Genomic DNA, 25,432 nt, shown 5'->3' with positions numbered 1-25,432 from the left:
GATTAAATGAGTTAACATATGTAAAGCACTTAGACCAGCATGTGGCTTAGAGTGAATACTACAGAAGCCTTCCCTAGTATGATATGTACTAAAATCCCCAGCAGGTGTTTCGGATCACCTGATCATCTCATAAAGTTTGAAAGTGTTATTTTGTGAAGTACATCAGTAGTTTCCTGAATTCTAACATGTAAATTAATTTGATTCTCACCAGTAGAAACAATTCCTGATACAAATTGCAATTGTTTACAGAAACCTTCCTCCTATACTACCGGAACATTTTCAACACATTCATATTCAGAAGACCTTCTGTTCAATGTTTGATACAAACACATACTTAACAATTACTTCTCCTCTATGCTCACAATGAGGCCTCTACAGCATTGCTCAGAAATACCTGAAGTGCCTTCTCATTCATTGAGAAACATGGAAAATTACCTTCAATACACATTTAGAAGTAAAGTATATTTTACTTTGGAACTAATCATTTGGAAATTGGTCACAGCACGGTGGTAAAAATAACTCTAAATCTGGAGATATTTGGATTCATACATTAGCTCTACAACTCTACAGCTGTGTAAATGAGTAAGCAAGTTCCTTACCCATCTTAAGACTTAGTTTTCTCAGCTCTGAAATAAGAGATAAGGCTTACTAAATTTACGCTTCAGAGCCTTTTGGAGGATAAAATGAAATAAAGGGCATTAAAATGCATTTTAAAATCCATATTCCTAATAACAACGATAACTGTGTTCAGCATTTGCCACGTACCATGCACTGTGCTAAATGCTTTATATAAATTGCCTTGTTCGCAGAAAAAAATGATTATTTTGTTGTATGTGCTTTGAATATCCTCATTGTTAGATGAATATCAATCTTAGAACTCAAATGACTCGCCATTTAAAGAAATATTAATATTTCTACACAGCAGCATTCTTTCTGAAATGTGTGACTGATCATGACAATCACTACAAAGTTCTATTAGATATTACAAAATTCACTATATTCAATGTGATACATATCGTGAAATAACTAGCATTCATATATCAGCTTATAGAGTTATAACTTTTCTCTAGGTATTACTTGGAATTAAGTGTACTAATAACAATCTAGTAACATGGCATGATTTTTTTTTTTTACTTTTAAATTGAGGCTTTAATATATAATGAATATACTGAAATGTTCTCCCAATTTATGGGAAAGTAGACGAGCAGGATTTTAAGTATTCTTTCACACATACACCGATCAGAATTAATCATAAGGTCTTTGAGAATTTTTAAATGTCTTGTATGTTGAATATTTATATGCAATAGAGAGGCACATTTGACCACAGCCAATATTATATACACATTAAGCAGTATAATTCATTGAATGTGGGAGGAGAAAGAATAAAACACAAAGAAACAAACAAATACCCTTTTCCGAGTCTTCTCCTTTAGAAAAGGCCGGATCACGGTGTACAAGGCGTGGATATACCATGGTTGATTGACAAAATGAATTCCTCCAAATCGCGCTGGGAAACTATCCTAGAGGAACACGGAGTGGGGAGAAAATCAACACATGCTTTAGTATATTGAGAAGGCTTGAGGAAGGTCACATGGGATATACATTTGTTATTCCACACACTTAAATGAAAAGATTTGTATAGCTAAAATGACTAAGAAAGAAGGAAGAAACTTACCGCATGAAACATTGTAACTTTCAGACCTAAACTGAAACAATATGTAATAAAGCAAGTCCTTCTGAAGAGCAGTTTGTTGATAAGAACTCAGCATTTTTAGGAAGTGCCACATTTTTAGCCTACAAAATGTTAACAGTCATTATAGGCCAAGAAAAGACATTAGGGATCTGTCAAATACCGAATCTATGTTAGGTAAGAGTTTTATTTAAATTATTTATATTAAAGTGTATTTAAATTAAAATATTTTTTAAAATCTCACTATAGTCATCCACAATGTGAGCACTGTCATATATCAAAACTCACTGTAGGGGCGCCTGAGTGGCTCAGATGATTAAGCATCTGCCTTCAGCTCAGGTCATGATCCCAGGGTTCTGGAATCGAGCCCCGCAATTGAGCTCTAGGCTCAGAGGGCTCTCTGTCTCTCTCTCTCAAAATGAATAAATAAAATCTTTAAAAAAACCCTCACTTTATTCTATCTTATTTTATCGACTTCATTATAATGAAGTCCTTCCCTTATTTCAGCCATAAAAAAGGAGGTGGGGGAAAACATGCGTAAGCAAAATAACAGCTTCGTGTTGTAGTGTAAGAAATGTGGGGATGCATTTTGCTAGGTTAAATTAAGTCAAAACCCTCTGAGCTCACCCCACAGGAAGAAAACGGGCCTACCGTAAAGCCGGCTTCCTCTTCAGCAAGGACTCACTTGTGTAAGGTTTGCATCTGACGTGATGTAGAGAGGCGTTTTCCTCCTGCCTGCGACTGAACAGGTGCCTCCCACTTCACTCCCTACTATGAAGGAAATCCTTCTGAATGAATTCCAACATCTGACATCACTTGAGTACGCTACGGAATCCACATGCATGGCCTGATTGTTCCTACTAGTTCAAAATCCCACATTGAACTGACTACGAAAGCCTTATTTCAAAACAAAATAAAATAAACTCCACCACTAGAGGTGTCTCTCAAGAGGTATCATGATAACTGGCACTCTTCTGGATTCTATTTCGAGCATGAATGGGAACAAAGGAGAAGTAAAGGAACTGCGATAATCACAGATGCATTTTTTAAATTTCAACTTTTTCTTATATAAGATTGCCTAGTCAAAAACATGCATGGCATAACCCCATTAAAATGTTTTAGATTTGGGGGAACACTTAGGAGCATTAATGATTAAGTCATGGTTTTCTATGTTGATTTTCAGAGCCAATAAGCACTTTTGTTTTTGCAAAGCAATTTCTACCTCTGAGAGTAACACACCACAAAAAAACAACAGTACTTAAAAAATTAATTAATTAATTAATTAATGGAAAAATATGTCTCCTTTTATGTCAGTGCCTTGCTTCATTCATAAACATGTATTTTTCATTCCTCCAGAGGTTATTAGAATAATAGAAATGAATCAGATAGAAATGCAGACATAGTATTTTTTTTTTTTTAAAGATTTTATTTATTTATTTGACAGAGATAGAGACAGCCAGCGAGAGAGGGAACACAAGCAGGGGGAGTGGGAGAGGAAGAAGCAGGCTCATAGTGGAGGAGCCTGACGTGGGGCTCGATCCCGTAACGCCGGGATCACGCCCTGAGCCGAAGGCAGATGCTTAACCGCTGTGCCACCCAGGCGCCCCAGACATAGTATTTTTTAAGTCATGACATTTTTATACATAAAAAATAGTGTATATATAAAAAAGAAAATAGTGTATATTCAATAAAGAGAATGCTAAGATAAACATCCATGTGCCCTCCACTCAACTTAAGGAATAGAACACGGTTGGTAAACTTGGAGTTAACTGCATTCATATTCTCTGACTCTCTCCCACATTTTAAAATTTCATATCGTAATCCTCTTGCTTTTATTTTATAAATATTATAAATGTATAAATATATTTTACTTGTTATTTCTTTATAGTTTGTATATTTTATTCATTTTTATAGTTTATATTTTTTCTGAATATATTTACATACACCCCTAAAATATGCTGTTAGGTTTTCTAAGTACTTGAACTTTATAAATATGTCATCATACTGAATGTATTCTTCTGTTGTCACATTATATTGTCTTTGAGGTTCCTCCTGTTTGAGTTTTATACATGTGTCTATGTAGCTCATTGTCAATGTTGTGTAGTCTACTATTGTACGGTACATCATAATTTATTTTCTCTTGTCAGAGCATATTGTTTTCCAAATATTTTGTCTGCTTTCCCATCACCGGCACTGCTGTTCTGCAGACTTCATTCTTGGACGTTTCTCTTGGGCATGTTCAAGTGTGTATGTGGGGGGGTATACAGCTAACGTGTTAACGTTGAGTCACAGAGTGTAATACTTCAACTTTACATGATTGGTAACGCAATTATATCAACTTATACCCCTCCTTCCCCCAGCAATAAGGAAAGTTCCAGCATATACCACACTTGGTATTGGTTCCACATACCACACTTGGTATTGCCAATCTGTTTATTTTTTGCCAATTTATGGGTTATGAGATAGATTATCATGTAACTTTATTTATATTTATTTATTTATTTATTTTTAAGATTTTATTTATTTATTTGACAGAGATAGAGACAGCCAGCGAGAGAGGGAACACAAGCAGGGGAGTGGGAGAGGAAGAAGCAGGCTCATAGCGGAGGAGCCTGATGTGGGGCTCGATCCCATAACGCCGGGATCACGCCCTGAGCCAAAGGCAGACGCTTAACCGCTGTGCCACCCAGGCGCCCCTATCATGTAACTTTAATTCTCTAGTTAATTGGTCTTTGCTTATTTTAATTCCATCATTAGAAACATTATTTAATAACACAACCATTTAATACATAGGTGTTTTGTTTCTTAGTCCTTGAGCACCTGAATTTGGTTGCTGTCTCTGCTGACATTGTTTATGGTATCCTGTTTATGGTTAACTCATATTTGGCTAACATTAATCATTGGGAATCGTGAAGTAGCTGGCTTGAGGATGCCTTTCTCCAGAGAAGGTCTGTACCAGCTCCTACTAGGTGCTATCAACCTGGTTTGGCTTTAATTTAATTTCCCATTTTGGGATTTCTCTGATTGTACAGTGCGTATTCAAATCTCAAACTCATAGGAGACAATTATGGTATCAGATTATCAGAGGAGACTATTATCATTATTATTAATAATAATCTTATTGTTACTATTATTTTTCTACCTGCTTATGGCAGAGGCAGAAAGATTTATTTAAAGTTTTCCTAGCCAGCAGGGATTTTCTTAGCACAAACCTTTCCTAAGGGTGTAGCACCTGGAGGATTGCAGTCTCAATTTAGTCCCCCATTTGCCCTCAATGTATGCAAACCCGGTCTTGGCTTCTGCCCACCCCAGACCCCAGGCAATCATTACCCTCTGAAGCTGTAGGTTCCCACAGTCAACACTTGCCTCCAAAACCACTTAGGCTTCACTTATTCTCCTGTTTTTTGTTTTGTTTTGTTTTTCCAGAAGGCTTTGTGTTCTTGCCTCACGGTTCAAGGGCAGGTGAGGGGTGGTGACTTCTCTCATGTGCCCTGGAGTTCAGCAAAGAATCTGAAAATATTTTTGTTGTGATTTATCTAACACCTCTGTGTTTCATGGCAGGAAGATCTTCAAGAAGATCTTGTGTGCTACCTGAAGCAGAACTACTTGGAATGCTTTTAAAAAACATTCCCTAATGGGCATTTAATCTCCAGAAGAAAACTGAACAAACATCAGCTATCAAGTTGTGAAGCTAAATGTCCTAGCTCAGTGACTTTTAAACTGACAATCACGTGAAGACCATGCATCTTCTATTAAAAAATGAATATGCACATATACACACAAAACTTACACAGGAGTTCATGGGCTTTCTTGGCTATATCTCTATGTAAAGAATGACTTGATCGGCACCAAATCACAGTGGAGACAGGAGGAAAGAGAAGGGAAAGCACCAACTTTGCAATGAAATTCATCTAGGTTAAAATTCAGATTCAGGGCCACCTCTCAGGCATCAAAGTCCAAAACAAGGACAATATAATCTTTGATTCCTTCCTTTTCCTCACCGTGATGCCCATGTTTCCTTCCTTTCTCTTCTCCTTGTGGTATTACAATGACTCGCATGTTATGTCTTCTGAAGCTGTCCTCCAGTCCTTGGATACTCTGTTCCAGCTTTTTGTTCAGTGTTCTTTCTTTTTGCTTTTCAGTTTTGGAGGTTTCTATTCATATATTCTCAAGCTCAGAGATTCTTTCTTTAGTCATGTCCAGTCTACTAAGTCCATCAAAGGCATTCATTTCCGTTACAGTGTTTCTGATCTCTAGATATCTTCTTTTTCTTTCTTAGACTTTCCATCTCTCTGTTTATACTGTCCATCTGTTTTTACATGTTGTCTATTTTATCCATTAGAGAGGTTAGCATATCAATTAAAGTTGTTTAAAATCCCCAGTCTGATAATTCTAACATCCCTGCCATGTCTGGTTCTGATGCTCGCTCTGTCTCTTCGGTTTGTGTTTTTTGACTTTTTAGTATGCTTTATAATTTGTTTCTTGATAGCCAGACTTGATGTACCAGATAAAAGGAACTGCTGTAAATCGGCCAACTGTAATGCGGTGGTGAGGTGTGGTGGGGGGAAGTGTTCCACAGTCCCATGATTAGGTCTTGGTCTTTTCGTGAGTCTGTGCCTCTGGACTGTGAACTCCCAAGTGTTTCTCAGTTTTTTTTTCTTCCCTTGGGTGGGACAGGTAGCCTAGAATTGGGTATTTCCCTTCTCCCATGTGGAAGGCTAGAGTTGAGTATCTTCCTACCTCTAGGCCAGTTAGGTTCTAATAATACCCCAGGAGATTAGGCTCTGGTTACTAGTTTCCTCTGTGAGCAGGCCCTGTTAAGAACAGAGGAGGGCACTTGTGATGAGCACCAGGTGTTGTATGTAACTGTTGAATTACTAAATTCTATACCTGAAACTAATAATACACTGTATGTGAACTAAGTGGAATTTAAGTAAAAACTTGAAGAAAAACAACAACAACAACAACAACAACAACAACAACAACAACAACAACAACAACAGAATGCTCTGGCATATTTCAAAATGGCTTCTTTTCCTTTCCCTCTGACAGAAACACAAGGGGATTTTTCTCTAATATTTACTGAAAACCTGGTCCAGCTCCTGGAAGTAAATCTCACAAAAGTGTGGAGGGCCCCCTATGACTGGGACCCCTGGAATTTTTAACTCTCAGCCTCATTCCCAATGAGCCTCCAGCAATTTGTCATTTAACCTTCATGATGTCCTGCCCTGACATTTGTTCCCACCATGCTTTGTTTCCCCTTATGAATCTCAGCTTCAGTAAGCCAAGACTCCCTGTGTTCATCTGTCTGTCCCTCCAGTCTTGGTGACAGTCGTTGTCTTTGTTACCTCACCTCTCTGTGAATCTAAGAAGAGTTGTTGATTTTTCAGTCTGTCCAGTTGTTTATCTGTTGTTAGGACAAAGTGGCGTCTTCCAAGCTTCTTCCAAGCAGAACTAGAAACCAGAAGTCTGATCCTCTCACCTCCAATCATGCCCCAAGCCCTGCAATATTTAGATCCTCAGTTCTGTATAGATTCCTATTTTTATATTCACCCTCACGATCCCGGGAAAACACCAGATGCACTGTGTCCACTCCCCTGCTTGGCACCACGTCACTTCCCTGCACCCTCTTCATGTCTGTTGATGTCCACGTGCAGTTTCATGGCTTGTTGACTTTGTTCTCTCCCATGCGCCTGCATGGCTTCTGCTCCCTTTTCGCATTGTCTTCTCAAGTTGATCTTTTAAGACCTAGCTCAGGTGACACCATCTCCAGGAAACTCTTCTTGATCCCTTCTCTCACTTTTCCATGCCTTGCTCTCCCTTGAAAGTCCACTTTCTGCCATCATGAACACAGTGCCTAAGTCTCTTACCGCACTTGCCATATGATCCTGAAATTGTCTCTGCATTTGTTTGCCTCCACAATTAAACTGTGAGCTCTTTGAGTGCTTGATTGTGTGTTTTATATGGTCTATTGGTGCTGGCCCTGCAACCGTTTCCACCCACTTCATGCTCCACCCGATAGGGCAGGGGATGGAAGGCTAATCATAAGAATCTTACAGCTGGGATTCTAAATAAGAGAGTTCTGTCAATGAGAGACATGTGCGCAAGATTTAAAGGACCAACTGGAGGCCACAGTCACATTTTTTTTGCTGCAGTGGCAGCTGCTAGGCAAACTCCAGGGGGGCAACTGTTTGTGGCAGTGTCTGAATACTACCTTCTACTTTCTAGGTATCACTAAGTGAGAGGCTGCTGGGATGGCAGTAGTGAGAGGGTGGAGACAGCATTTTCTTGACCTCTGGATCACATCTGCAGGTTTGGAAACTCAAAATCAAGAAAACAGACACAGTCCCCTAATGACATTGTAATTCTTCCTATGTTTCCAATGAGGTTTTAAAGCAGGAGCTCTCTGTATTTAAATCCATTTGTCCTTGAACTATCCAGAGAGATTTCTGTTTTGTGCACTGAACTCAGATCCAGACTGTGTGTGATTCATCTTCACATTCTCAACATTTTGAAAACTTGTGTGTGTGTGTGTGTGTGTGTGTGTGTGTGTGTGTGTGTACGTTCCAGAGCAGAGCCAGGTGAATGTTTCTTGAATAGAATAGATTCTGATATTTATCACTTAAGTAAACTATTTAAGTAAACTGAGCCACAATTTCCTTATCTGCAAAATGGAAACATTTAATAGAACTGTTAATGGCCAACCATAGCTGTTAGTCATTAAGCACACCTCCTAAGTACTGGGCTACCATATCAAATATCAATTTTTACTTTACACATATGGAAATGACCATGGAGGTAATTTTATAACGTGGTTTAATGGGAAGTTGTTTGGTCCTAAAACACTACATAGTACAAAATAATAATTAAAATAACAGCTTACAGGGGTGCCTGGGTGGCTCAGTCATATAAGCATCTGCCTTTGGCTCAGGTCATGATCTCGGGGTCCTGGAATCAAGCCCCACATCAGGCTGCCCTGCTCAGTGGAGATTCTGCTTCTCCCTCTCCCTCTGCCCCTCCCCCCTGCTCCTGTGCACTCTCATGCACTCTCTCTCTCTCTCCTTTCTCTCTCTCTTTCTCTCTCTTTCCCTCTCTCTCTTGCAAATAAATCTTAAACAGAATGGAAGAGGAGAGAAGAGAAGAGAAGAGAAGAGAAGAGAAGAGAAGAGAAGAGAAGAGAAGAAGGGAAGGGAAGGGAAGGGAAGGGAAGGGAAGGGAAGGGAAGGGAAGGGAAGGGAAGGGAAGGGAATAACAACATGCAATATGCTGATCATTGACTCCGCTGTCCGCAAAGCTCTTCATTGGAGACGATGAAGTACGATGTACCTTGCAATTAGTGATAGTACAGCCAAGATGGGTGGAAGAAAGTTAATAGAATTTCTACCTTTTAAAAATTTCTGGCAATTCACCTGCTTCGATTCGTGTTCTTCTTGAGTGGTACACTTTGTGCTGGATGTACAGATTGTCTTGACTGAACACTTGAGTTAATGGAAACTTGGCCTGCCAAAGCTCTAGTGGAATTCAACATCTCTCCAAGCCTTTGTTGACCATATACTCAAGTAAATATCCTTCTTTGGGAGAAGATGGATTTGGAAGTATTCCCTTTATGCAATACATGAGTTTCCTTAAAACTTGATTGGTATTGCCAACAATTACAAAATGTTATCAATCAAAGCAAAACCTCTACCTTGTCCTCCTTGGCATAAAAACTGTAAAGACACTATAGATATTGCATTATGGACACCCCATAGAGAGATAAATATATGTATCTGTATCAAATATACATAGGTAAGTTAGTCATATATTTCTAGAAAAAATTGTTTGTTTCAGAGGTCTAGCTATTCAAGAAGAAAAATTGGAGAATGAATTATTAATATATCATTCAATTCTTTCATTGATTTTGGTGAAATACCAAAATTATGTGTTAGGATAATACTATTACAAGTAAATTGTCAGATTTGAGAACAACATAAATCAATATAATTTCTGGTACAATCGGGGTACAATTTTGCAGCCATAAATGAACAAAATGAAGTTTTTTATGAGAATTAAAAACACAACTTTGGTCTTGTTTCACAAGACTGTCTAGGGTTCCTAAAATGATCAAGAGTGTTAAGAAGTGACCTCAGCATAAACATAGGCAAAAATTGTATGTGTAACTCACTCATTCAAATTAAATTCATTGGCCTTTTTAAAGATTTATTCATTTATTTATTCTAGAGAGAAAGGGAGGGCAGAGGGAGAGGGAGAGAGACTCCCAAGCAGACTCCCCACTGAGCTCAGAGCCCAATGCAGGGCTCAACCTCATGACCCTGGGATCACAACCTGAGCTGAAACCAAGAGTCAGACGGTTAAGTGATTGCACCACAGTGATACCCCTGTTAGCCTTTTTTTAATGTTTGTTTTTCTTTTATACCTTGACTGCACTTTTTTGAAGCATATAATTTCAACTATTATATGCACTATGGCAAAGGGCATATAATGATAAGTCATAGCATACAACACCTAGAAATTATACTTTTAATTTCATAGCTCTATCCCTAAAATTATACTAAGATTAAAAATATTGCACTATTCTTTTATGATGATTTTAGTATAGTTATTGGACATGATTATTGTAGAAATTTTGAACATAAAAAAAAAAATAACACAAAAAAGTTACTCATAACCTTACCAACAGAGACAAAAGCAATCTTAGGGGATGCTTCTAATTTTTTTTTCAGTTAAGTTTTATATAGATGACATGAAATTCTATATAAAAGTTCAGAATTATGAGAATAATTTTTCCAATGCTTCATAGGTATAAAGCATATGTAATAATATGCTCTCTAAAAGTATGCCTATGTATAGAAAGTAGAAGGTGACTATTACAGCAGTTGGTACTACTAGTTCCGTAGATTGCATCAATATTAGTTTCCTTCAGATATGATTAAACTTAAGATTGGTCTGCTTTACAAAGAAGTGTTAGGAAGAAGGGAAGGAAGATGGGGAAGTCATCCCTCGGAAGGGCAGATCTAAAATGCAGTCCAGAACACTGAAGAGAATGGAGTGGAAATGCAAGAAAACCTAGTGAAATGTTGCCAATGTGGAGAATACAGATTTAATATTCTGGATGGTTGTAGGAAAGCCTCATTTAAGAGTTCTGTTAATAGAGAATTCAGAAAATCTTATTAAAGAGTTCTCTTAGTCAATCTAATAAAATTCGGACATGGCAAAAAAAGAGAAAGAAAAAAAGGAAAAGAAAAAACTGATGTGTCTTGACATATTAACCACACCATATTTTCCTAAATATGTCTTTTGGAGTTATTCTTCCTAGCTGGTATAATAGCATTTGTATACTCATATCTATCTTTTCGAATGTTGTGTAAGCTATTTGTATACGCACCTTACCCATCTTCTAAAAGATTAAGATTTCTGAAGGAAATCATGTTTGTCCTAGTTCCAAAGCTCTGCTTCCATTGCCCACCTCTAGTATTCTGTGCAGTGTTTGGAACTAAACAGAATGGAGCTACAGCTGTAATCACATCTATGTAGTCTCATTAATACTGGACCGGCAGATCTAGGCAAGTCATTCCACTGCTTTCAGGAGGAAAACAAGGATTTTTACCAAAATGTTCTAACTAGTGTATTTTGCCAAATTGAGAGAAAACAGCCAGGAAACTATTTAATGACCAGCTAATTGGAATGTCTTTTTCTATGCCTGCCTCATAACTGGTAATGAGCCATGTGTAAATGGATGCAACTAACAGATTGAAAACAAAGGCTCTCGACCTGGTACAGAGATAAGTTTTTAAACTGGGGTTGTACAAATGCAGGAGGATGCTTCACCTGCAACCTCTTAACTTCTAACATCCTGTTATAACCTCATGCTATCCAGATAAGCAGACAGTGGAGGAACTGGATTAGATGCAAAGAATTGTGTAGAAACAAAAGTTCACCAAAATAGGTAATTTTTCCCACATGTAGGGAAACAATAATTATTAACATTTTCTAAAGTTTACTTAACACTTGGGAGTTTGAGAAAAGAGAAAAAAATAATTAAATGGTTGAAAAATGAGTAGTCAATTCTTGTTAGAGGAAGCAAGTCAGCCTTCAAAGATATATCGCATTGTATTTCAAAATAAGCACTTAGCAAGATTTTCTATTTGATGAGCAATCTTTGAAACAAAATGCACATAAATTACAGACTTAAATTTTAATGATTCCTCAGAAAAAACAATGCCTTAATTTTAATAAGTGTTTTAAGAAACATAGATTAACCATGAGGGGTCATCAAAGAGAGTAATTAATAGTATACATTAATGTCCCATTAATATGTGGTGTTGGAGGTAAAAATTCTTTTTAGAATCAAAAATTTTTAAGATATGAATGTATTTTGAAATGACTTTGCCCTCCCAAATATTAAAATCCTAATCTAAATATGCACTAAAATATAGATAACTTTATAGATTCAATTTTTAAATTTAATGTCCCTAGATTTACATTTGCACACTTCACACAATATTTGTTTGTTCTAAGACCTTTGGCAAAATGTCAGCTATTGTTTAAATTGTGTATCATGAATATGTGTGTGTCAACATGTATTTCTCTTAAGGGTGGTCAACAGAATGTGCTCTACCCAAGGCAAATACATATCATTTCTGACATTTCTTTTTAAAAAAGAGCCGTTTTCCCCCATCCTATATACATCAATATTTAGCTAATGAAGATTTCAGACTCTGTGACTCCTAATAAGTCTCTTTTGCTCTGTCACTCTCCTTTTATGAAATTCAGTTCCTATTATAGAGATGTGCTAGATTCGCTCTTTTTCAGTTTTGTCTGAGGGTGTTCTCTGACTTAATTTTTTAATTAGGAATGATGCCCGTGTACAATGATGTTGCCTGATATTCTCCTTCATAGGGTGCATAAAAGAAAGCATAGAGGGACTTACTGAAGGGCTGTATGTTCTCAACGCAAATTACTAAGAAACCTGCCATAGGATTCTAAGGTGGTGAATAATCACGACCTTTAATTGTGAGTGGATATATGCTGTAGGAAGCTCAGGTCTCACATCAACATTTTGAATGCAGAAGGATTTTATTGCATTGCTTTCATGATTCTACATTCAGAATTTATTGTTTGGACTAAGAGAGTCTTTTAACTTTCACTCAAAAATACCAGGAGGAATCTTCTCAGGTCACTCAGAACACAGTGGTGACTGGTCAAGGGCTTCTCCAGTTTACAAAGCCACAGGCCCAGAGAAAAGCAAGGAGTTACCCTTTCCTCGTCCAGGATAGCATATGATTATCATCTGCTCAAGTGAAAATGAGTGTTTTGTGATGTCCTTGTCATTGCCGTAATCTTAATGTGGACAATCATTTCTAAATTTTTAATTTCCCCAATTCCTTTTTGACCAGTAAATTATCATTTGTAAATAACAAGTAAATATAACAATCACTTGTAAACAACATACAAATATATTGTAAATAACAACATAATAACTTGTTAAACACTGCTGCCACAGACAAAACACAATGTAATTCCATTTTTTCTTTCTTTTCCTGCTAGTTTTGAACACATGTATTGAAGTAATCCATACATTCTTCGCTTCTAGTTTCCAGTGATAAACCTACTTACCCATAAGATAAATGCGCCTCTGTCAGCAAAAGAATCCCTGCCACATATACAGAATTACTAAACAGAACAGAGGGACTATTATGGAAAGAAAGTCTCTTAGAGTTCACTATGACTATATGGTCAGGGCCTCTGAAATTTGTGGGCTAGAACTGACTAATCTATCTCAAAATCTTAAGTGTACTCTAATTCTAAACAAATCATTATTTTGTTATTTTTTTTTCCTGCGCCCACCATTAATCAGTTGGTGGTGGCTAACTTTGCTTCAAACACGACCCTCCTTACCCTGCAAGGGTCCCTGGAACACAAATGCTGGTTTATCAGTTTAGATAAATCCCTATACCTGTATAAAACTCTCAAATGACACTCATGACTCAGTGGCATCAACTTTGCATGGAGAGAGGAATATCTGAGTCTAGAGGCAACTTAGTGGGGTATTATATAAAATACTCCTCCTCAAAAGAGCTCTTCCTACCTCAAACTATTTCTTAAAGTAAAACCAACACAGAAAACTAATTGGACCATGTTTAGTCATCGTATAACTGAATGGGAGGGAAGAACTTTCTTTTGTGAGCAAAGTAAGTGTGGTATTCTCCCCAGTTACTTTTTCTGTCGGAGAAGATTGATAACAGATTGAAGCGAATCACAGCCACAGAGCCTTAACATGAAGACACAAGGCTTATTTAAGTTAGTCGCTGCTGATGTGTGCCTGGTACACGCAGGAGGCAAGACAGCCGGGAGAACATGACACAAAGCCATTCTCACACCTTTTCCCAATCCGTGAAATACCAATTTCAATCAAGTCTAACAGCAGGAGAGAGCCCAAAGTAAAAATTACCAACTTATAAAATTGTTACATCACCATGTTCCTAAGTCAGGCTTGTCTATTAAAAGTGAATGCGTAGCAAGGGTAACAAATAATTGTGCCATTTCTGATCAAAATAGAATATGTAGTAATTTTCTGTGACCCGTATCTTGAGGCCTCTGGCTCCAATCTATAAGTCAACTGCAACAGACCTTACTATTACCCCAGCCAGTATATTAATAATGGATTAGGTCTCTCCCTAGACTTTTAAACTACTTTAGTAACACACATTCAGAAGTGCTGACATTCTCATATTCAAAATTGCCAAAGGGAAGTTAAGCTGCAGAACTTCGGCTAGAGGAATTGAGAAGAGCAAATTATAAAAAGAATTAGGCAGAAGTCCTTAAGTGGATATTTCAGGACACTCCTGCCTACATCAGGCATGTGAAACTAGACCAGATTGCTTTTAATGATGAAACTCAATGCTGCAAGGGTTTGGCAAGACAGGAGCCACCAGATTCTTTTGAGGGAATATAAATTGGTAAAACATTCTTGAAAGAAACCTCAAAATACACTCCTTTTGTCCCCTAGTCCCAGTTCTAGAAACCAATTATAAGGAAATCATCGTTAATTAGAGTAAAATTTTATGTACAACAATGTTTTATACATATTTTGTAATGAGGAAAACATTGGGATCAATTTAAAGTTACTTTGACAAAACAGTGAATAAATGAAGAATGTGTTTATAATATATAATGTTCAAGAGCAATTAAAATGACATTTTCAAAGAATTCTAAATGACAGAAAATAATCAAAATATGATACTAGGTTAATAAATCTGGAAAAAGCATTAATTTATTTTAAAAAGGAATACGAAAGATTTAGAAACACACATCAAAATATTAGCCTGGTTAATTCTGTGTAATTGTATAATAGATGACTTTTATTTTATGCTTTGTAAATTTTATATTTTTCAAATGTTCTTATATGACCACGTACCACACACGAATACACACACACTCACATACTTATAAGTATGTCTAATGGTGAAAACATCATATACTTAAAAAATATGAACATAAGGACAATATAACCCTCTAAGCATCTACTGAATTTAGCTAATATTTATTGAACAGTACTTTAGCCTGGGAAGCGTAAGGGGGATGTGAACGAAGCAGAGGCCTTAACTTGAAGGAATTTATATACTACTGGTAAAGAGAATAAGTAACATAAATCAAGAAGAAATAATTTCCACAAGGTGTGTTTAGGTTTAAAGGAGAGAAACGATGCCAGAGACCGAAGAGAAAAATTAGAATGATGATGAAAGTACTCCCAAAAGAAGTAGTCTATGGAATAGACTTTGGGGTGTCAAAGAGAATCTGGTAGTTGTGGATGAGGCAATGGGGCAAGTGTAAGAGTGTCCTGGGGAGAAGGAGCAGTAGGACCAGAGATGGGAAGATTGGGCCACCTTTAAGATACAGTTGCCAGGAGCGTTTGTCAGGAGTTGAGGGTAAGTGTGAGGAAATGTTGGCAGCATGGCTAAGAAGACAGTTGTGGAGTCTACTTGGACTGTCCAGGTTGTCTTGCCAAAGGGCTTGTACTGGGCATTCCTGAGAACAAAGTGGTATGTTACAGTTGCGCTGTCAGAACATTAGTCTAGCCGTGGTGTGTAGTTTGTTATGCAAATCTGACATTTTAATATTTATGTTTTAGTGCAACCACTTTGTTGTGGAGACATTTTATCTCAGGTTAAAAATAATAATAATAAAACAGCCAGAGTTTTAGTTTAATTAGTTTTTAAATGACCAAGTAATGTGTGAGCCACCATCTTCCGGGTCCTTCATCAGAGCTATGTACCACGGGGCAGCAGGGAGGAGGCGGTGAGGGTTAAGGATGGGATAGGGCTGGAGTTCGACTAGGGAACTGTTAGAGATAAAGATGGAATAAGGGTTATGGGTGTCTCTGATGCATATTTCTTAAAATAGAAAATGGTGATTTGATGTTTTGACTTGCCCAGTTTGTTTGATGAACGTTTGCAAAATGGCCTGGTTTACCTGATTTCAGGAAGATGGAGACATGCAGTCAAATCTATTAGCAATATATAGGTAACTAGAGCCTGAATTTGAGTCCTATCAAGGTCTGAAACAATAAAAGGAAAACAAGTTATACATTTTTAAAATATGGGGAAGATACAGTTTAACAAACGGTTAGAAGCAGAGAGGACCTACCACAGAATGGCTGAAAGTAGGTTGCTACTTTTTAATCTTGGTTCGTTCACCACTAATTGTATTAGAAACAGATAGAAGAAAAGGATCAGATTTAAGAGGAAGTCTGATATATTGAGATTTCAGTGTTAGTAGCCGTACATGTGAAGATATCCTGAAGCTTGGACAGCTCACACTGAAGTAAAGATATAGAAAAGCAGAAACAGCAAAAGAATTAAGATACCTGACTACATTTAAAGGCTACAGTAATCTGTATACTATTAAAATAAAAACAATACAGATTTTTCTCTCTAATTTAAGTTCCTGACCAATACCATGGAGCTGGCTTGAGTAAGGAGCTGGAGAGAAGAGGTCACTGAAGCCAGAATGATGTTTTCCAGTCATTTGCCAGAACACTTTTAGCTCTACCAGTGCCTTCCAAGACTGTGTGATGTCCATATGGATTGTGAGGCAGTGGATTATAAAGACAGCTTGAGAGAGTCTAAAGATGTTTCAGGCACGTGTCCTTCAAAGAAGCACACATGAAAAACAGCACGACTAGGGCTCATGCGTCTGCGTGACTGCTAATGAGGAATTCCCATTCAGTCTCTGAATACCTCCTGCAAGGCCGGGGGTAAGGAAGATCATGTCTCAGTTTAGCTAATCTTGGAATATTTACCTTCTCTTATTTGTTAGTTTTACAACAGGAAGGAAGCAAGTGTTCAGATCCGGATCATCATCCCCTTTCCAAAATTCAAAAATACTTAATGAGTGTAACTTAATGAGTGTAACTCTTTAAGTCAGTGCTTCAAGGATTTCGCTTTGCTCTTATTGTGTTGATCACAAAATTCTATGGCTACTTAGCAATTTTGGTTAATTTGAGAATATTTTCATTAAACCACCAGGAAATTCATGTGGCCTCCGAAAGATTATTTTTCCTTTTGCTTTATCCTCTGTTACTTTATTGGCAAATAATAATGATCCAGAGCTATTCCTTAGAAGTTTTCCTTCCCATTACTGTAAAGTCTTCCTACAAATAAAGTTCCTTAGGAAGTAATATTCAACAAGTCCTTGACCCATGGTGTACTTCACTGGAATAGCAATGTCAAAGATTAGCCTTTACTGTCTCCCCATAGTAGTACTGTGCACTTAAGGTCTCCATTCATTCTGGAATCTTGCAATGTAATTGGAGAGTTCATGTTAGTTTCTGGTCTGCCAATTTGTAAAACAAGATGTGTGAGCATCTCCATCTGATCAAGCATTCACATCAGAGCAACCACACACATCTGCGATCTTTCTTTCCATAATCTCAGTAATGGAGTGTAAATATAAAAACAAAATTTCCAGCCCAGCCCCATAAAGTTGCATAAGATCTCAAAGAAACACAGATTTTTCTGAATAAAGAGATGTTTCCAACTATTGCTGTGTGTGGATGCGGGCTTGTGTGATTGAGAGAGCTCCCTAGCTTTGACCTCCTCCCTGCAATCAAGAGTATAAGCAAGAGATTACATTCCTTGCCTTCACCCATCCTTGAAACCTAAGGGAACACAACAATTCTGAATTAGTGACAAAGCTGGTAAATATCTGTTTTACATAGCATGTGAATCTGGCTAGGGCAAAGCCTGTCATTGTAGACATTGAAGTATGCGACATATTTAGGCTGCTATGTTGATTTATATAATTTTCTAAAAATTCACTCTACTTTTTAAAATAGACCGTGGTTCACCTGTGAGTTATAATTTAGGTGGATTCTAGAAATTTTTAGACAAAACACACGGTTAAATCTTATCTTCAATACTCCCCCAATCCCATCTATATAGTTTGCCATTAGATCAGATCTTGATGATAATCCTTTTTTCCTACCATCTGCTTCCCATTCCTTCAATATGGGTCTTATCTGTATTCATGTTCGTGTGTGTGTCTCTGTGTGTGTATCCAAAGGAAAGTTCCATTTGAAGGTTTACATATTAACTATGAAGAAATAATCCCCACATTTAGGTAAAGTCATCAAAACATTCCTTTACATATAAATGTTAACAAAGAGTATTTTACCTTGAAGATTTTTGCTTTTCTCTCTAATATTCTGTCATATAGATAAAATCAAAACCAGTATGAAACAACAAAAAACAATCCAATTTCTTTTAATAATTCAAAATAAAAATGCTTTTCTAAATATTATGCTATGGTGTTCATCGAAAGAGATAATAGACACTATCTCCTCATTCTCATTCAACATTTATTTACTGTTTCTACTATATATTGGCACAATGCTGGTGGTAGGACCCAGACTCTGTGATAGCTCACTTTTTTCACCTTTCAGATGGTATCTTTATCTATCTATTTACTAAATTTTTTAAAATTTCGAAATATTTATAGACTCATAGGAAGTTGCAAAACTGAACAGGGAGATCCCACGCACCCTTCCCTTGGCCTACCCCAATGAGATACTTTATTAGAATACACCATCAAAACCAGGAATTTGATATTGGTACAATCCACAGAGCCTATTCAGATGACATCAGGTTTGTAAGTACTCATTTGTGAGTGTGTACATATGTACTTCTATGCAATTTTATCACCAGTGTGGCTGTGTGTAACCATCACCACATTTAACGTTAATTGCTGCTATGTAGATTTGACACAAAAAAAGGAACAAAAATTTAAGGATGTAAATTGATTTTTTTAAAAGATTTTAATTTATTTATTTGAGAGAGTGAGAGAAAGTGAGCACAAGTAGGGTGAAGGACAGAGGGAGAAGCAGACTCCCCACTGAGGGGGGAGCCTGATGTGGGGTTTGATCCCAGGACTCTGGGTTCATGACCTAAGCCAAAGGCAGACGCTTAACCAACTGAGCCACCCAGGTGCCCCAAGGATGTAAATTTAAAATATTTTCTACATATAACCCTACGTTGTTCTCTGAATGTTAAATAAAAGTAGATTTTTAAGGAAACAATGCCTTACCCAGAAAATGCTAAAAAATTAACTTGTCATTTTAAATCTTTTAATTTCATGAGCCAAATAATATTGGTTGGCTAAGTTGGTTAAGCGTCCGACTCTTCATTTCAGCTCAGGTCATGATCTCAGGGTACTAGGATCAGCCCCGCATCAGACTCTGTGCTCAGCAGGGAGTCTGCTTGAGGATTCTCTCCCTTTCCCCTTTCCCCTTCCCCCACTTGTGTGTGCATGCTCTCTCTCTCTCTCAAATAATAAAAAAATCTTTAAAAGATTAATATGCCAACATGAAAAATATAAACCATAATCTTGAGTCAAAGTTATACATCTAAAGATTTTAAAAATGTAGTAGGAAAAGACACAACTCTAAGGAGTAATTAATTTTTTTTAAAGATTTTATTTATTTATTCGACAGAGATAGAGACAGCCAGCGAGAGAGGGAACACAAGCAGGGGGAGTGGGAGAGGAAGAAGCAGGCTCATAGCGGAGGAGCCTGATGTGGGGCTCGATCCCACAATGCCGGGATCACGCCCTGAGCCAAAGGCAGACGCTTAACCGCTGTGCCACCCAGGCGCCCCTAAGGAGTAATTAATTTTTAAAAAATCTCACACTGGGGCACCTGAGTGGCTCAGTCAGTTAAGCATCTGCGTTTGGATCTGATCATGATCCTAGGGTCCTGGGATCGAGCCTGGTGTGGGGCTCCCTGCTCAGTGGGGAATCTGTTTCTCCATCTCCCTCTGCATCCCCCCACCCCTGGGCTCATCCTCTCTCTCTCAAATAAATAAAAAGAAACCTTTTTAAAAAATCTCACATAGATAAAGAAACAACAGACAATAAAGAAACTTCCGGTGTTTACGATTTACAGAATGCCCATAAGCCGCTTGGACCAGACTGTCATTGCACCTTCTTAATTTTATTACTGAAAAAAATTAGACACAGAAATCTTAAAGATTTGAAAGATTAAAGCTCTAATCAAGCTGTTACTGCTCAAGGTGAACACTGACTTTACCACAGTTTCAAATCTTTTTAGTCCACTCTGCTGTAAGTTTTTATTCATTAGTAAGTGTGAAAGAGATCAAAATTTACATATTAAACTAGCACCACCATCCTAAGAAAATACTGCGCAGACCCCTATAGCAGTAACCTTGCTTCGATCACTCTATAACCAACATCCACCTTTATAATTTTCTTAGTTTGGGCAAAGAAGAATATCAAGTTTTATTGATGAGATAACACATGTTAAGCCCCATTTTTTGCCATCCCTGCCACCTATGGATTTTGTCACTCATTTGAAATAAAAGTTTACACTCTGTTTTACCAGGGAGGATTTCAGTGGCTTACGATGATACATAAAATTATTTAAAAATAGATGAGTATTGGAGCACCTGGCTGGCTCAGTCAGTGGAGCAAGTGACTCTTGATCTCAGGGTTGTGGGTGTGAGCCCCATGTTGGGTATAGAAATTGTTTAAAAATAAAATCTTTTTTAAAAAGTAGATAAGAATTTTCTGATTTAAAAATGACTGAGCACACATATCGCTCTCCCTTACTCCTGAGACTTCATTGAAAGTGATGGAAGAGGAATATGTTTTAAGGGAATGAAAACTGTAAAGAGTGAGAGAAGTGGAGAAAAAACCATCATTGCATAAATTATTTCAAAGCATTTTTAAAATAGGAGAACAGATAAAAGTCTAATGAATAAAACAGAAGCAATATAGATGTGAAAACCGAGGGTGGCAAGATAGGGATATTCAACAAGAAATGGTAGGTTTAAACCAGGAGTCCAGTGAAAAAGGATCCAGAGTGATAGCCATCCAGCAAAGCTAGGAAGCAATTAGACAAATTAGAAGAGAAATGGTTAAAAGAGAATGGTTTTTGAAAGAATAGAAGAAATTTCATGAGTAAATACTAGGAAAAGATAACCATAGATATTGGCAGTAAATAGTGGGAAAAGTCCTTTTACTTTGAATTATAAGCTCTCCTATTTTATTTTTTTATGAAGAAGTAAATATCTTACCTGATACTTTTTTTTTTTTTTGTGAGGCTTGAACTCACAATCCTGAGATACAGACCTGAGCTGAAATCAACAGTCGGATGCTTAACCAACTGAGCCACCCAGGCGCCCCCGATACAATACTTTTAAATGGAGTTAAGTAGTAAAGAAGGAAAAATAAGACCAAGAAGGTGAATCATGAGACTAATGCAATAAAAAGTGGGCAAATATATCCCTGAGTGTTTTAGCATCAGAATTTGGAGTTGTACTCCCTGAAATCTTCTGAAAATGGCCACTTAAAAGTCTATCAGATTCTTTAGCAGATATATGAGCTGGAGTTAGACCTGGCATTGGCTTGAGCAAACAGAGGTGACCTCATAGAGACATCTAACACAACAGAAATGTAACCTTCCTCTGCTCCGTGATGTACTAAATGACAGGATTAAGATGCTCCTTACAAAATTGTTTCCACCTCATCCTAGCACATAGCAAATGAAGTAGCAGGTAAGGCCCTAAGATTTACTCCATGTGGTTTGGCAGAAGTAGTTTGAGTGTAGATACTAATGTGAAGAAGAAGTATGTGCTGTCCTTTGGATCAGCACGGCTTGGTTCCACTCCAATATTACCTGGGCAGCAAAGTCCAGTTTGGAGCTATGGAAAGAGACAAAGCGAAGCACCTCTCAGGAAAAAATGTTACTGAAGATAGGGGCGATTTTTATGTTAGCCAGCAGGAAGTGGACAATCTCCGAGCGTTCATGTATGAGACTGAACAACATATAGTTTCAGGTGACATAAAGCTTGACTTCGAAGCAACTCGTTCCCACTTCTTACTGCTAAAGCTTTGAGAACATTAAAACAGAATATGAGATAAGAGTCTTGGATAACTGGGACTCCACTGAAGATTAAACATTACACAGTGGATTCAAGAATCCTGTCTCTCACCTGTCTCTTATAATAGCTCCATAGAACCAGGAGATCAAAGATCAGACAGACACAGATAGAATTGAATGAGAAAAGAACTAAATTTACACACTTTTATTAACAGCCTATTTAAAAACCTGTTTGAAAGAACTAAGAAAAAATAATATAAAAGGAGACATTGGGATATATAAGACAACACTGTGATGGTGATAAATGTAACTTCCTGCCTTTTTTGACAGTCAGTTTTTGCAGGGCTTTGACAGAGCTTTGCTCTCTCCGAATGGCTTGCTGAACGTCCAGTGTGCGAAGGTGATGAGCATTTCACTAAGTGAGGGTGATGCATCTTCAGGTCGAACAGCATTCTGCATGTGAGATGATTCATGAGAACTATTCTCACAGGGCTTTTGACAAAAACTGCCCCATCAATCTGTGTTTTAATGCACCGCTTCCTTGCAACCTATGAATTCATCATCAGTATTTGTTAGAATTATGGTTGATGGCATGCTTAGCGTGAACCAACAGCATGTTGCAATGGTTACAATGTTTTCTTCTGTTTAATCCATCCTTTATCACAGAACCACTAGACTTATCTATTAAAATATACTTATCCTGTCAAGTTGAAACTTGACTGATCACCTACAGAAAAAACTCAAAAACTTTAAGAGTGGCATTCATGACCTTCTACTATTAGGTATTAACTAACTTTGGCAACCTTATTCCCTATTTGACTTCTTCATGAATGTTAAGAACTGACTAAATTAACCTGACATCCAAATGCACTGTGTACATATTTAGCTCTGTTTTTCCCCCAACTGTTTTCAAACTATAATGTGTGGGTTTTTTTTTAAGATTTTATTTATTTATTTCAGACAGAGAGTGCCAGAGAGAGCACGAGCAGGGGTGGGGGAGTGGAGGAACAGAGGGAGAAGCAGACTCCCTGCTGAGCAGGGAGCCTGACATGGGGCTCAATTGCAAAAGCCCGGGATCATGACCTGAGCTGAAGGCAGACGCTTAACCAACTGAGCCACCCAGGTGCCCCTATAATATTTTTAACAATGCATTTTCCTCCATTCAAAATCCTTCTAGGGCTTTCTATGGATATCTCTTTTCTTGATCCTTTCCCTGTGTAAGATATAATTGCCCTATCCTTTTTTCACTTTTACAGAAAACTGGCTATTTAGTAATATACTAAGTAAAATAAATAATATATATTAAAGTGGTATACTATGATATAATGACATATATAAATAAAATATATTAAAATATAAAATATAATATTTTTAATAGTGAGAAATATTTGCAAACCTGATCAAAATACATGTGGAATAATTATACTTTTACTTGGGGATAAACTGGCAAAATTTTTTGAGTTTAGAAGTCAACTAGAATGTGGAGAGGATGTGGAGAAAGGGGATCCCTCCTACATTGTTGGTGGGAATGCAAGTTGGTACAGTCACTCTGGAAAACAGTGTGGAGGTCCCTTAAAAAGTTAAAAATTGAGCTACCCTATGATCTAGCCATTGCAGTACTGGGTATTTACCCCAAAGATACAGATGTAGTGAAGAGAAGGGCCATATGCACCCCAATGTTCATAGCATTGGAAGGAGCCGAGATGCCCTTCAACAGATGACTGGATTAAGAAGATGTGGGTCCATATATACAATGGAATATTACTCAGCCATCAAAAAGAACGATTTCTCAACATTTGCTGCAACATGGACGGGACTGGAGGAGATATGCTAAGCGAAATAAGTCAAGCAGAGAAAGATAATTATCATATGGTTTCACTCATTTATGGAACATAAGAAGTAGGAAGATCGGTAGGAGAAGAAAGGGAAGAAGAAAGGGGGGGTAAACAGAAGGGGGAATGAACCATGAGAGACTATGGACTCTGGGAAACAAACTGAGGGCTTCAGGGGGCTAGGGAATGGGATAGGCTGGCGATGGGTATTAGGGAGGGCACGTATTGCATGGTGCATTGGGTGTTATATGCAAGTAATGAATCATGGAACTTTACATCGAAAACTAGGGGTGTACTATACAGTGACTAACATAATATAATAAAAAATATTAAAAAAAAGAAGTCAACTAGAATGATACACTATTCAGAGACTATGTCAAGAGAGAAAGGGTGGAAGAACAGGCAGTATGTATTTGGAGAAGGAAATTATAAAATGAAAAATATTAGATCGCTTCCAATGTTCAAAGGAACACACATTCTACATTTTTGAAATATTTGTATGTAAAAGACAGTGTATTAGGTGGAGTGCCATCAATCCTGTGTTCAAGAGTTGGTATAAGAGGTGGTAGAAAGTGCAAGTTTCAGAGGCAGGAGCTGAATTTAAGAAAAAGCTTTGGTGCCAAACTCTTAAAGATGACAAGGTCTGCCTTGTAAGAACTGCACTAGCAGGTTCTGAATGTGGATAAACAGAAGTCGCATAATCATCTCTTAAGACTACCAGAGAAGTAATTCTTATGTTAGATGGCCTGGGTGATTTTTAAATTTCTTTCAAATGCTAGGATTCTAAGGTTCTAGATATGTCTACGCTAAGCTTTTCATTACAGCATCTGGCATAGTATTTGTTCCTATGTTGTGCGCCTATTAAAACTGATTTAGATCTGTATAGAATGGCCCACAGCCCGATAAAGAATCACATAAAATGCCAAAAAATAGCATCCCTATTACATGAGAAAGATTACATTAGGAAGACTCAGTTTTCTTTTCACCCGTACTTAGTTATTAGCCTAGAGAGTCTATAGGGAAAAAAATCCAATTATGTACCTGTAACCCTTAAATATTTAAAGTATACAAATAACACATCAGGCTGTATAAGATCATGTTTTAGGAAGAAAATTGTAAACATCATGTCAAAGAGGACTGGATCAGGGCAAGTTGGATTCAGGGCCACTCATTTGTCTTTTGAGATAACCAAGGTGAGAAAGAAGATTTAAATGAGGACAGGAAGAAAAATTGGATAGGAAAGGACATAGAAAAAGTATCCTCCCCTTCTTTTCCATTATTACTTGGCCTGCACTACTGTAGACTACCAGCATCTCTGGGCTGGATTGCTACAAAAGTCCCCTAAATTCCAACGTTTTCAAATAATTTCTTTAAAATTATCCCACACAATAGATATCTGTACTGTGAAATGATGAACAAATGAATGATATCACATTAATTTTTGTTTTGGCCATTTTTCATGATTTGTTTTCCTCAAAATACTCATTGATTCTCCATTCTTCATGAAATACAGTT

The 25,432-nt window shown here is 37.4% G+C and overlaps 1 protein-coding gene across 1 annotated transcript in view; it reads right to left on the bottom strand.

Annotated features, from left to right (window-relative positions):
• The window catches only part of CLVS2 (clavesin 2), a 65,163-nt gene that overhangs the window by 13,087 nt on the left and 26,644 nt on the right, over nt 1–25,432 (bottom strand). The window contains exon 3 of the mRNA XM_045798425.2: nt 1,410–1,520. Within this exon, the coding sequence (XP_045654381.1) occupies nt 1,410–1,520 (111 nt within the window). The remainder of the gene's footprint in view (nt 1–1,409; nt 1,521–25,432) is intronic.

This window comes from Ursus americanus, chromosome 11 (genome assembly GCF_024610735.1).
Source record: "Ursus americanus isolate L20-20 chromosome 11, mUrsAme1.1.p, whole genome shotgun sequence".
Lineage (NCBI taxonomy): Eukaryota > Metazoa > Chordata > Mammalia > Carnivora > Ursidae > Ursus > Ursus americanus.
Note: the sequence above shows the minus strand (reverse complement) of the source record. Positions and strands in the feature narration are given on the sequence as shown.